The sequence below is a fragment of the Ursus arctos genome, unplaced genomic scaffold (assembly GCF_023065955.2).
Source record: "Ursus arctos isolate Adak ecotype North America unplaced genomic scaffold, UrsArc2.0 scaffold_1, whole genome shotgun sequence".
Taxonomy (NCBI): Eukaryota; Metazoa; Chordata; class Mammalia; order Carnivora; family Ursidae; genus Ursus; species Ursus arctos.
In genome coordinates this window covers 34,086,449-34,098,990 of record NW_026622763.1, presented here as the reverse complement: position 1 = coordinate 34,098,990, position 12,542 = coordinate 34,086,449, and the positions used below count along the sequence as shown (strand labels likewise).

The 12,542-nt window shown below is 43.2% G+C and overlaps 1 protein-coding gene across 50 annotated transcripts in view; it reads left to right on the top strand.

Annotated features, from left to right (window-relative positions):
* NEB (nebulin) overlaps window positions 1-12,542 on the top strand; it is a 232,153-nt gene that overhangs the window by 187,190 nt on the left and 32,421 nt on the right. For 27 of the 50 annotated variants that reach the window (XM_057317597.1, XM_057317600.1, XM_057317623.1 and 24 more), the window contains 13 exons: window positions 523-627; window positions 1,624-1,728; window positions 3,766-3,870; window positions 5,301-5,405; window positions 5,782-5,889; window positions 7,420-7,524; window positions 9,139-9,243; window positions 9,675-9,779; window positions 10,413-10,517; window positions 10,607-10,717; window positions 11,621-11,731; window positions 11,970-12,071; window positions 12,181-12,285. In XM_057317597.1, coding sequence (XP_057173580.1) covers window positions 523-627; window positions 1,624-1,728; window positions 3,766-3,870; window positions 5,301-5,405; window positions 5,782-5,889; window positions 7,420-7,524; window positions 9,139-9,243; window positions 9,675-9,779; window positions 10,413-10,517; window positions 10,607-10,717; window positions 11,621-11,731; window positions 11,970-12,071; window positions 12,181-12,285 — 1,377 coding nt within the window. Of the gene's footprint in view, window positions 1-522; window positions 628-1,623; window positions 1,729-3,029; window positions 3,135-3,765; window positions 3,871-5,300; window positions 5,406-5,781; window positions 5,890-7,419; window positions 7,525-9,138; window positions 9,244-9,674; window positions 9,780-10,412; window positions 10,518-10,606; window positions 10,718-11,620; window positions 11,732-11,969; window positions 12,072-12,180; window positions 12,286-12,542 lie in introns of all 50 variants that reach the window. The other 23 variants (XM_057317717.1, XM_048214487.2, XM_057317596.1 and 20 more) reach the window with 2 other exon arrangements.

Below are 12,542 nucleotides of genomic sequence, written 5' to 3'. Positions count from 1 at the left end.
CTTCTGTATGGATGTTTAAGTCCTAAAACTCATTGCTACATAACTGAGTTTAACTTGAGAGAGAGAAAAAGATATCCAAATTTATGAACTTAATTTTTCTCCTAAATGTATGATATCAGATTACAGGCCTGGAAGTGATATACTTCATCTAGGAAATAGACTAAGTTTGGTCGTTCAAAGAGACAACGTCATGAAGCAATGAAGACACATAACAATGTTCGTTTTTGAAATTTCAGCTCTCTGAATGAAAATATAGCTGCTGAGCTAATAAACTTTCTAGGAAAATATGCCTGTTAGATTTGAATTGCTTTAATTAGTATTAAAAATTAAAATTTCCATATACAACAATACACCATAAAATGAACAGAAATCAGTATTACTGGAAACTTAAATAATTGTTTTAATACTTTAATATTCTTTATACTTCAGCAGTCAGAGCTTCTATTTGTTCTACTTGTATTGATCCTAGCCTACTACTGTTTGGAGAGAAGTTCTTAAAATTCTTTGATATTCTTCTCCCAGGTAAAATACAAAGAAGATTTGAACTGGCTTAGGGGCATTGGTTGCTATGCCTATGATACCCCTGACTTCACTCTGGCTGAAAAGAACAAGACTCTCTACAGCAAGGTGTGTCTACTTAAGGATAAGAACCACCTGCATTTAACATATTCCAGTGGCCACAGAGAGAATCACTACTAAAGAAACAGCTTTCCATATGTCTCGCTCTATCCTGGCTTCTAGACCCTGTACTTGGAGCACATACTGAATGGTTCACCCTACTAGGAAGTTTCTTAGTACCGACCTCACTGACTATAGTCATCATTTATTTATATCATTTATTTGAATTTAATGAAAAGTTATCTTAGTATAACTCATGACTCTTCCAGAATTTCTTCCCTGTTACTATGTCTCTGGGTGACTTACTTTGTTAGAGTTGATATGGTAGCAAATACAAAGTGGGATTATTTTAATCCACAAACTTGATGTGTGAGTTGAGGCAAATAACTTTGTTTTTATGGCCTTGTTTTCCTATTTACAAAATAAAGTAGTTGGATTAACTTCCTTTGAGTTCTAAAATAGGAGTCAACAAATTTTTCTGGAAAGTGCCAGATAGTAAATATTTTAGACTTTGTGGACCACATTTATTCTGTCACATAGTCTTTGTTACAATCCCCTAAAATTGTCAAAAAACTTTCTTAGTCCATGGGGTCATTTCAAAACAGATGGTGGTTTAGATGTTAGCTCACCTCTGCTTTAAAATATTATGATTATTTAATTAACTACTGGAAAATTATTTCAAATTCATGAATTAAAATGCCTTCAAGTTCACATGGAATAAAATAAAATAACACTTATAATATATAGAAACAGAGAAGGAACTGATTTGTGTTTTTGCCTAATATGGCAGATAGATTGAGTGGATATCTGTTCAATAAAGTATGTATTATGGGGCTCATATCCATGTGGGTATACCTTTCATTGCCTTAGGAGACAAAGTGTTCAGTAATTACTTGTTCTCCTCCATGAATAAATTATCTCAGTTGTGTGATAGGATAAATGACATGTCTCATTCTTAAGGTAATCACAGCCTGCTCTCAAGTAACCATATTCTCTTTTCTCTAGTATAAGTATAAAGAGGTATTTGAAAGGACGAAGTCAGATTTCAAGTATGTTGCGGATTGTCCCATCAATAGGCATTTCAAGTATGCAACTCAGTTGATGAATGAGGTACGTATGACTTGATCCAGTTAAGCCCATTCAGTTCCCTTAAGTCTATAGAGTTATTTGATTAAAACCCAATACATAAAATGACAAGAAGGTCAATTTAAATGTTGATTCAAGTTAAAGATTTGGAAAGACTCTTATAATGTCACCCTCTGATGGGCTGTGCCAAAAGCAGAGTGAAGAGACTGTCCAATGAATAAACAAGTGAAGGGACTGTCCAGAGTCGTGTGAGGGCCCCACTGCCATCATTGCCTCTGTTGGCACTAGCATAGGGCGGCAAAGCCTTTTGGGTAACAAGAGGAAGGAGGTCGAAGATTTTGTTGACTATCAGCTGGACTCCCTTAAACATGATACTGTGTAGGGTTGGGAGACCCAGAAGCTCAAGGTTAATTTGGCATCCCTTACCAGGGCACAGAAATGGCGGTGGTTGGAAGAGCCACCCCTAAGGGGATAATTGTGATTCATGCATTCAGATGTATTGCCACTGTCACTCATACATTGGTGCAGAGAAGTATCTATTTGCACCCAAAATATTCCTTTATGGTCTACCCAGCCTTTCCTGGAACTGTTGTTGCAATAATCTAAATTCAGCTTAAAATGGCTAAAATGAGCAAGCTATGAATTATCTTATGTTTGGATGATTTTATATTTAATTTCCTATCTTTGGATTTTCCATAGATTTATGTAAATCAAAAAGCAATGTCAGGAAACTAGTAAAATGTATCTAAAAGTGAAAATGTGGCCAATGGTATATTTATTTCAATATATGAATATTTTGTTATTTTTAAATTTGATTTAGTTCATTTTCAGTAGATTTCCACATGAGATGACTGAAGAACTACAGTCAGCTTATGAAAACAGTCTTGATAAATTTTGTTACTGTTTTTATAATTTGCAAAGGATTTCCAGGGTCTCTTTCATAATCAATTTACTACCATGAGAAGACTGGTAGAATTTGCCCATGAATATGCTTTTTGATTCTCACAGCGTTAGATAGTAAACCTTATTTAAGATGCCATAAAACCTAACATTGCTAATGGCATTGCATTTAAAGATGGAAGATGTTTAAGCACAAGGTAGTCCAATTTTGGTGTCATCAATCAGATCTATCCCAAGCCCTAGCCTTCTCCAGGTATAATCTTCACTCGATTCTCTTTACCACCATGTTATTACTACTCTGGATGCTTTGGAAGCCCACCTCTAGAAATGACCTGTTTCTGGCTCTCTGGAGTGTTTATGTTGGGACATTTCTGTGTAGCCTTGAAGTTGTACTCTTGCTATAATTTGATATGATGTTTGAGCAGAAAAAATACAGAGCTGATTATGAGCAGCGGAAAGATAAATACCACCTGGTAGTCGATGAGCCTAGACATCTGCTGGCTAAGATCGCAGGCGACCAGATCAGTCAGGTACTGTGATGGGGCTGGCCGGACGGCCCAGGCAGGACTGTGCTCCAGATTTCTCATGAGATGTCGTTCCGTCTGCTGCAAGGATGTCATAGGTTCTGCCTATGATATTGGGATGTTCTGTTTCAAAGTATCTGTCTAGCCACCCAAAGAGCCCATGAGCTCTCTGAGTGCGCCAGTCCATGCTCTGTGTCCTCACATGTGCTGTGGTGAAGATAAAAAGAAAAGTCGGTCCTCCCACCCTTGAATCTTCTAGAGGATCTAATTGTAAACTGCAAATGGAGTTGCAAAAGTGAAAATAAAGACACAAATTAATGGAAGGAAAGAAGACAGAGCTCCTTACTGGTTTTTTTCTACTCCAATGACGTCTTTTTTCCTGTAAGGCGGCGTTGGCGGGACCAGCTCTGGACCAGCTCTGTTACTCCCCATTCACAGGGTTATGGACGCGGGGCTGCAATATTGCAGTCATCTGCTTTGTGCTAGAACGTATTTGGTGCTTCACCCACATGTATATCTGAGTACATAAAGTGTGTGTGCCTACATCTCTTCACTCAGCAGTGATTGGGATATAGAGCCATGTTCTCTTCCGTCTTCCTAAGTCTCTTCTGTGCTTCACTGCTCTTTGCATGAACAGAGAAAATATAAATCTAGTGCCAAGATGCTTCTGAAACAAGGATGTAATGAAATCCTGCGTCCAGATATGTTGACCGCCCTGTACAACACACACATGTGGAGCCAGGTAATGTCTGATACGATGTGCAGAAGAGACTGAGAAGCCTTGAGGGCGTTCACTTTAACGCTTCCCTTGATTTCCTTCCCCTGCTCCCTGCCCAGCCTGGTGTCACGCGGTAAAGCTGCATAAGTGTTCATTCCTTGTAAATGGCCCCTGCCCGGGGCCCCGCGTGACGCGCAGCAGCCACCATCCGCACGTCATCTAGTGACTCCTAGTAAGGGTAACTGAGACTTTTCCAGACTTTATTTCCAAACTGGTATAACATTGATTTCAAGTTTTTTAATATTGGCCCCCAAAGAAATGGATTCCTTAGGGATTGAGGGTATTAAGTAGATTCAGTGGCATCTAAAATACCTGAATAATGTTTTCATCAAATATCTGTTGTTCAGAGATCACTACAAGTGTACCATTTGGGACAGATGAGGGTTGCAGTGCAACGCCTTGAATACTGTACATATTTATGGCCCCTCTTGAGTTTGATGCTAATTTGCTAGGTTATTTCCAGCATATCTGTCCTCATATATACTTGTCGGCAATGTTGCTGGTGACACTGTCTTCCTACAAGGTCAGCAGAAGCACATACCACCGCTTTTGCATCACATGCTGAAAGGTACATTTGACGCAGAAAACACACACACACTCACACACACACAAAACCAGTGATAATTGCTTAATAAAATGCCGTTTTCCCACATGAAAAAAGTTTTTAATCAGTCTTTTATATTAGGAACTCATTTTATCACTTTAGTTTGACACCAGATCAACGTGAAATGAGGGGGATGAGGTCTCCATAAGAACCACTTGTTTGCCTGAACTTGTTCCTCTGTCCTGATATGATCATCAAATAGTCGTGCATGAAATTTTGTTGCGCTGTCTCCGTATCGCTTTAAACAGCTTGTGTGCATGAAAAACCCTCATGACTTGGGAATTACAAAAATGAATGTCTTCTTTAAAATGATAAATACTTTCAACCGTATATACTCATTTTTAAATTTATATCTCTCTCATCTGTGACACGGATACGTACCTTAAGACACTATACACATTTGATGCAGCATATTGTAAGTGAATCATTACCTGTCAGAGTCCAGAGAACAAGGATCCAGTCCTGGCTCCGGGATTCATTCTATATGTGTCCCTTAGTTCAAGTTTTTTAACCTCTCTGGGCCTGAGCTTCTAATGTATAAAAATATGGAAAATATCTTGAGGATTATGATTATTTGCCCACCTCATTACACTATTGGTATCACATACAGTTTTATATTAAACATTTCTGTTAGGATTAAAAGAGAAAGTATGACACCATGGCCCACCTTCCCCACATCTGTGGCTTCTTCTAATAATCCTATTTGCTGTGGGGTTCTTGAGGAAAATCAGCTTTCTTAAAGCCCTCTACTCCACCTCAAGTTAACTTGTTCTTCTCTTCTACAATTTAGATCAAGTACAAGAAAAATTATGAAGACTCAAAGGACAAATTTACCTCAATTGTGGATACTCCAGAACACCTGCGTACTACAAAAGTCAACAAACAAATTAGTGACGTAAGTGCAAGAAACACTGAATGGATTCTCAAACTCAGGGAGCATTTGCAAATGTGGAGGGACATTTTTGACCATCACAATGTCTGGAAGATTCTCCTGCCATTTAGTGGGAGGGAGGCAGGGATGTTAATTGTCCTGCTATGCTCACAACTCTTCTTTTACAATAAAGAATTATTCCAACTAAATTGTCAGACACCCCAATTTAGAGGCAATGGAGCTTTAGCAGAAAGCGTGAAAGTGCCTGTTGATTTTATAGACTTCTCTTTCCTTTAGGTACACTCAAAAACACACGAAAAACTTTGCATTTATATTTTTACATTACATTGTAAACTGAGGTGCGCAATATTGTCTCCTTCTGCTTTTACTTCTCCTTCAGATACTTTATAAGTTGGAATACAACAAGGCCAAGCCCAGAGGCTACACGACAATCCACGACACACCCATGTTGCTGCATGTCCGAAAGGTCAAAGATGAAGTCAGTGATGTAAGTACCAGCATGTTTGCAGCCCCTCTCATCTTGGGCTCTTTCTAACGTGATATAATGAACCCCGGTCCAGTTATCTATTCCTGTGTAGCATTCACCCTAAAACTTAGTGGCTTGAAACCAAAATCATCTTTTTTTTGCTGGTGATTCTGTGAGCTGACTGGGCACGGCCGAGCAGATCCTCTCAGCCATGTGCCATGAGAAATGTTAAATACACCCAGTGCACTGTCTATGAAGGCAGGAATGTATAAAACATTCTAAAAATATTTTTTCATATTTTTTTATGTTAAGATAAGTTTCGGCACTTCAATCATGAACATCACTTGTTATAAATCCTCTATCAGATCCTTTCTCTGGAGCAGCCCGTTCCCTCTCACCATAGAAAAATGAAGCGTTTCTGTATCCATTCCTCCAAACTTTCTGATTATAATAATAACCAGAGATACTGATGAAAAATATGGACTTCTAGGCCTTTCCCCTAAAAAAAACTGATTTACTAGGTCCATGGCAAAGTGCAGACAACTGTGATTTGTATGATGACACTATGGGGCTTCTTTAGAACAGTTTTACTTTCAGACTTAGCCACATTAAAACCTAAAATCCTCGGGGCGCCTGGGTTGGCTCAGTTGAGTGTCCAACTCTTGGTTTCGGCCCAGGTCATGACCTCATGGTCGTGGGATCAAGCTCCTCATCGGGCTCCATGCTCAGCAGAAAGTCTGCTTGAAGATTCTCTCCCTCTGGCCCTCCTTCCACTCTCTCCCTCCCTCTCTCTGTGTCAAGTAAATAAATAAATCTTAAAAAACAAACAAACCTAAATCCTCTGCAACAAGTTAGTGAGAAGTCCCCGACGATGCCCCAGGGCCCGTATTTAGAGTGGCAGAAGTGGGTGAAGCTAGAAATGCCAGGCCCAGGATGGGCTGAGTTGGGCCCACAGAAGCTAAGCCTTCCCCATCCCTCTCCCTCCCAACCAAACCCCACATGCCCCAACTTGCTAAATTTGGCTCTAGTAATGAGGGTAATGGACGGCATCCATCAATTCTTTCATTTGTCACGTACTTATTGGTACACAGTCTCTGCCCTCCAGGGGCTCAGCTTAACGGAAGAACAGACAGATAAGCACATAATTACAACTTGATATAGATAAAGCCAGAACTGTGGGGGCACAGACGGAGGGCAAGTCTAACACCATCTGGGTGAGCTAGCGGGGGAAAGTTTCTCTTCCATCAGCAGTTTTCAAGATGTTCTGAACTCAGGTTTTTCTGAGTTGGGGAGGGAAAAACACACATGGCCCTTTCAGCCAAGCTTAGGGGACATAAATCCTATGGGGACACAGGTGACCATGCTCAGGTCTGGGGAGCTAGTTTGAAGATCTGAGACAGGAAAGTACATGGCGGCATTTTTTCTTCACAACAGATTTATTCTGTCTAAAGAAGCATTACGTACTACAGTCATGGTTTTAATTTCTTGCTTTTAAATGCTTAGTAGGCCATTGTAAAAATTAAACTTGTCTCACTGTGTTTCCTCCCACAGCTGAAATACAAAGAAGTTTACCAGAGAAATAAGTCCAACTGCACCATTGTGCCAGACTCTGTTCATATTAAAGCAGCCAAGGATGCCTACAAAGTCAACACCAACGTAAGTTCCAGAAGCTTTCCCAAGGCTAATGGGGGATTTAGCTTCTGCAGGACACATGACCTCCTTTTTCGTCTCTTCAGGTGATTGAGCTCTAATGAGTCTGGATCCAGGGTTAGCCCCAGCAGCATGACTACTAATGCTGGAATCTAAGTGCTGCCTTGGTTCTCACAGAGGAGAGCGGGGAAGAGCCAGGGTGGCAAACCCCATGTCACAGGTGTTACACCCACTCGGCCTCCCTGCCAGGTGGCTGAGAAGTAGGAGATATAATTCTAGAATGAAGGCTGCATGTTGAAAAGTGTCTCAGCATCTTTCATTCCCTCCACCCTCTATACCTTCCTCTTGCCCTGCTCTAGAACCTGCTTCTTCTGGAAAACACGCACACACACGCACGCACGCACACATGCACACGCACGCACACACGCACATTTTAGTCATGTGAGCCTGTCAGAAGTCGGTCTATGTTTCTCCTACTCCTATCTCTCCGTGCTGACTTTTTTTTTTTTTTTTTTTGTGGTAGGACATCTTAAAGCCTCAACCACAGAAATATTTTCGTGCATTTTGATGAGTCTGAACTTTTAAAAATATATATAAATGGTTAACTAATGAAACCATTATAACCCAACGAACGCCCACTAGTGCCAGAGAGAGCATACATTAATCAGGGTCAGCAAATACCCTCAGGGGCGGGCAGGGAGCTTACAGGTGTCCCGAGGATGGATTGAGGGCTGGGTAGGTAGCAGGATGGGTGCGTGAAAAAGCAAATGCAGGCAAATGTACAACGTAGAATCTGGGCAGTGGGTGTATGGGCTGTTCTCCAGGATTCTCGTAGCTCTGCTGTATGTTTGAAAAGTTTAACAATAATGGGGGGAACTCACGGCATCAAAAGCAAACCTCATGGAAAGACATGCAGAGTCGATTGTGTGCAAATTATACCTTGACAAAACAGAAAAAGAGGAAAGAAATGTGCCTGATGCTGAGGGCTCTTCCAAAGACGCAAATGAAGCCGTGTGTGCTTCTGGGCCTCACATTAGGCCCAGGCAGCCGGCTGCCCAGCTCAGGGGACAGTCTAGCAGGCGTGCAGGCCAGTCTCTGCCGGGGTGATCCCAGCTCCATCCTGTAGGAGCTGCCTGCCCTTGGGCAGTTCGTTTAACCCTCTAGCTGGTTCCTCAGCTGTCGATTTCATGCAGTTGTTACAAAGATTAAACGAGGTAGTAGTTACCAAGCACCGAGAAAAGTGCCTGGCGTAAAGTAAATACTGTAAGTTTAATCATTTCACAAAGATTAAGGCCGAGTTTAGCTAGAAATTGAAAGTCCTTGACTCTGAAGGTGATAAACTACAGCTGACGGAGTTAAAGGGATTGCAGAATTATTTCACCTGGAGGCCTTTAAACGTTTTAGCCCCTATTTTGAGACCAAAGGGTCCCACGAGATGACCTCTTCAGTGGCTGACTATTGGCATAAATCGTACAGAAATGTTGCTTGGGGCCCTCGCTTGCATAAAGAACCATGATTTGTTGTATGTTGAGTTTGCACGATGAGTCCCTCTGTGCCACGCGTGGGGTTACGAATTCAGCCCACTGAGCGAAATGACCTGTTTTCGTCTTTTACCAACAGCTGGACTACAAGAAGCAGTACGAAGCCAACAAAGCCCACTGGAGGTGGACCCCTGACCGACCGGACTTCATCCAGGCGGCCAAGTCGTCCCTGCAGCAGAGCGATGTGAGAGGGGAGGGGCAGTGAGGCTCTCTGCACGCCTGAGACAGAAGCATGAATAATGACTCCTGATAACCACTGTTGCGGGTGTCAGCCTGGCTCACTTGACCTCCAAGCGGGGGGGTAGGGGGGGGTGATGTGAGGAGCGGAAGGCAAACGCAGGGAGCAGACCTGCCCTGCAGCCTGGTCTCCCACAGCCGGGCCCAGGCACCATGGTGCAGAGTCTTGGGTGAGGCTGGGGAGGAACTGGGGATGAGCAGGCGGGAAGGGCCTGGTCCTGCCGCAGGGCTGGAGAGGGGGGAGCCCAGCATGCAGTGAGGGGCCAGCGAGCCTCCGTCCCCATTTTGGTAGCAAGTCCTTCTAGTACCCTTAAAAGAAGAAATCCATACAGATGACCGTGAACACTGGCTTCCTCCTCCGCCTTTCTTCTGTTTCAGTTTGAGTATAAGCTGGACCGAGAGTTCCTCAAAGGTTGTAAGCTTTCTGTCACCGATGATAAAGACATGGTGCTGGCCCTGCGGAATTCGTTAATAGAAAGTGAGGTAAGTATCCAGTGCCTTCCGTGACACCTAACCTGGCTCAGGGCCGTCCTCTGCGGCACAGTCCCCAGCGACACCAGGGAAGGACGGAGGAGGCTGGTGTAGGAGTTCAGGACTCTGTCCCCACTGAACGCCAGTGACATGGCAGAGCAGGGCGACAGGCAGGGGAAGCTATAAAATCCAGGTGACCGTTCTCGATGTATACTGCGCTGCGAGATCATTCACACGGCAGGAATTGGGAACTGAAGGTCTGGCTGGATTCTATGAGGAGACGTTCATTTTTGTGTGATCGTATTCTTCCTATGTTTCCCCATCTGTAAAGGAGAAATAATGCCTCCCAGGATTCGGGAGCCAGTCAAATGACATATTTGAAAGTCCTTTGAACTAAGGCTGGGTGTATAAAGATTCATCATGAGATCCATTTGGATCATTATTAAAGCCTCAACTTGCAAGAGAGAAAGAAAATCTCTTTTGTATATTTCCCAAGATTTCCCAACGTCAAATCTTTTATGGAGTTTAATGTTGCTACTGTGTCAAAGATTCTGTTTTCCCAGCTCTATCTAGTGATTCGGGGACTGAATAAATATATACCGGATACCCAGAGGAGCTAACAAAATACTTTTTTCACCCCTGCAGCTGAAATACAAAGAGAAGCATGTCAAAGAAAGAGGAACCTGCCATGCTGTGCCTGACACTCCTCAGATCCTCCTGGCAAAGACTGTCAGCAGGCTGGTGTCTGAGGTAACCCTCCAGCAACCATCTGCCCTGCTTCCGTCTTGGGCTGATGCCCCAGGCAGACACTCTAACCAGCTCTCTGTGGATTCCCTCAGAACAAGTACAAGGACTACGTGAAGAAGCACTTGGCCCAGGGCTCGTACACAACACTGCCAGAGACCAGGGACACCATCCATGTCAAGGAAGTGACCAAGAACGTCAGCGATGTAAGTGACCAGCCCCGGGACTCTTGGCAGCAGCAACGCCACTCTGCCTTAGAATCCAGGGAAACCCGGGGCAAGCTGCCTTGTTGCTTATAAGTGCTTTCCTGTACGTCGCTTCACCCTTCCCATCCTCAGTGCCTATGTGTGAGTTTTCAGTTCTGCTTTAAAGGAGGACTCATATTTATTAGGTTTCCTATTATGGCAACTATGGCAGACATGCATTTTGCCAGAAGATACGTTATCCTCAATATGTTAGTAACTTAGCATTAATAAAAGGAGGAAGCATTGCTGATTAAGAATGGCCTCTCATATCATTAAATTGCTGAAAAATTTTAAAGACTTTATTTATGTATTTGAGTGAGAGAGCACAAGCAGGGGGAGCAGCAGGCAGAGTGAGAGGGAGAAGCAGGCTCCCCGCTGAGCAGGGAGCCCAATGCGGAGCTCGATCCCAGGACCCTGAGATCATGACCCAAGCCAAAAGCAGATGCTTAACCGACTGAGCCACCCAGGGGTCCAAACTGCTGAGCAATTTTGGAGAAGTAAAATCACTACTTTGTAACTAAGTAATCCCTGCCCACTTTGTCCTTATCAATAATGCATTAATAATCTTGCTATTATATTTTTATGAGCCCAAATGGTTCCATATATTTTTTAAAGCTAGAAATGGGAAATGAAAGAGTTTAATTTGCTTGTAGTCAGTTCTCCCAAGATTGTCATGTGTGTCAAGTGTTGGCTCCCAGGACAGAAAGGACAAGGAAGAGCTAGAATATGGATCAGAGATCCAGGTTCCGGACTAATTGTAAACTGGGGAGCCGTGGATTTTCCTGGAGATCTCACAGTTCTTCAGGTAAACCAGTTCTTTTCCCAGATTCCTCTGCTCACGTAAGTAATTCTGGCTCTATTTAGACAAATTACAAAAAGAAGTTCGTCAAGGAGAAAGGGAAATCCAACTACTCCATCATGCTGGAGCCCCCGGATGTGAAGCATGCTATGGAAGTGGCCAAGAAGCAGAGCAACGTAAGTTCCCCTGGCCGCACTCTCAGGGCTCCTGTTGAGCCAGTGGATCCCAAATGGGTGCATATTGGGCTGGTTCCATTGAGTGGTATTCCTAATTTCCTATCTGGTAGTTTAAAAAATATGGTAGTTTAAAAAATCGGTTTGGTTTTAATAAAACGGTTCCTTGTGCTCGATGAGGACTTTTTCAAAGACAGCGTGTCTCCCACGTGAGTAAACATTTTTTTCTCTCCAAATGAAGGTCGCATACAAAAAAGACGCCAAAGAAAACCTGCATTACACCACGGTGGCTGACCGGCCCGACATCAAGAAGGCCACGCAGGCTGCCAAACAGGCCAGTGAGGTAAGCCTGTGGTGAAAATGTACCTGTTCCCCAGAGGTCACGGCCACCAAGCAATTCAAGGCACCCACCTCTTAGAATGTATTGCCCATCTTGGTTTTCTTTGATTCAGGTGGAGTACAGAGCCAAGCACCGCAAGGAAGGCAGCCATGGGTTAAGCATGCTCGGTCGCCCAGACATTGAAATGGCCAAGAAGGCAGCCAGGCTGAGCAGCCAGGTAACACAGACGGGCGAGTGGCAGCTCTCATGTGAAAAACCTTGCAGGAAGACATGATTCCCAGCATGGAAGGGCAGAAGTAGCCACAAGAGAGATCTGGGTCTTTGACAGCATTGCTGAGCTTCGATAAGTTAGATCGTAAAAGTCTACCAGGGGCCTTGTCTCTGGTTTGTCTCTAACATCTCCAGGCCTTTCTCATTCTCCACTTCTCCATTTATGAGGGTGTGTCTAGATGTTTGTGTGCTTAGTAGTCTTCA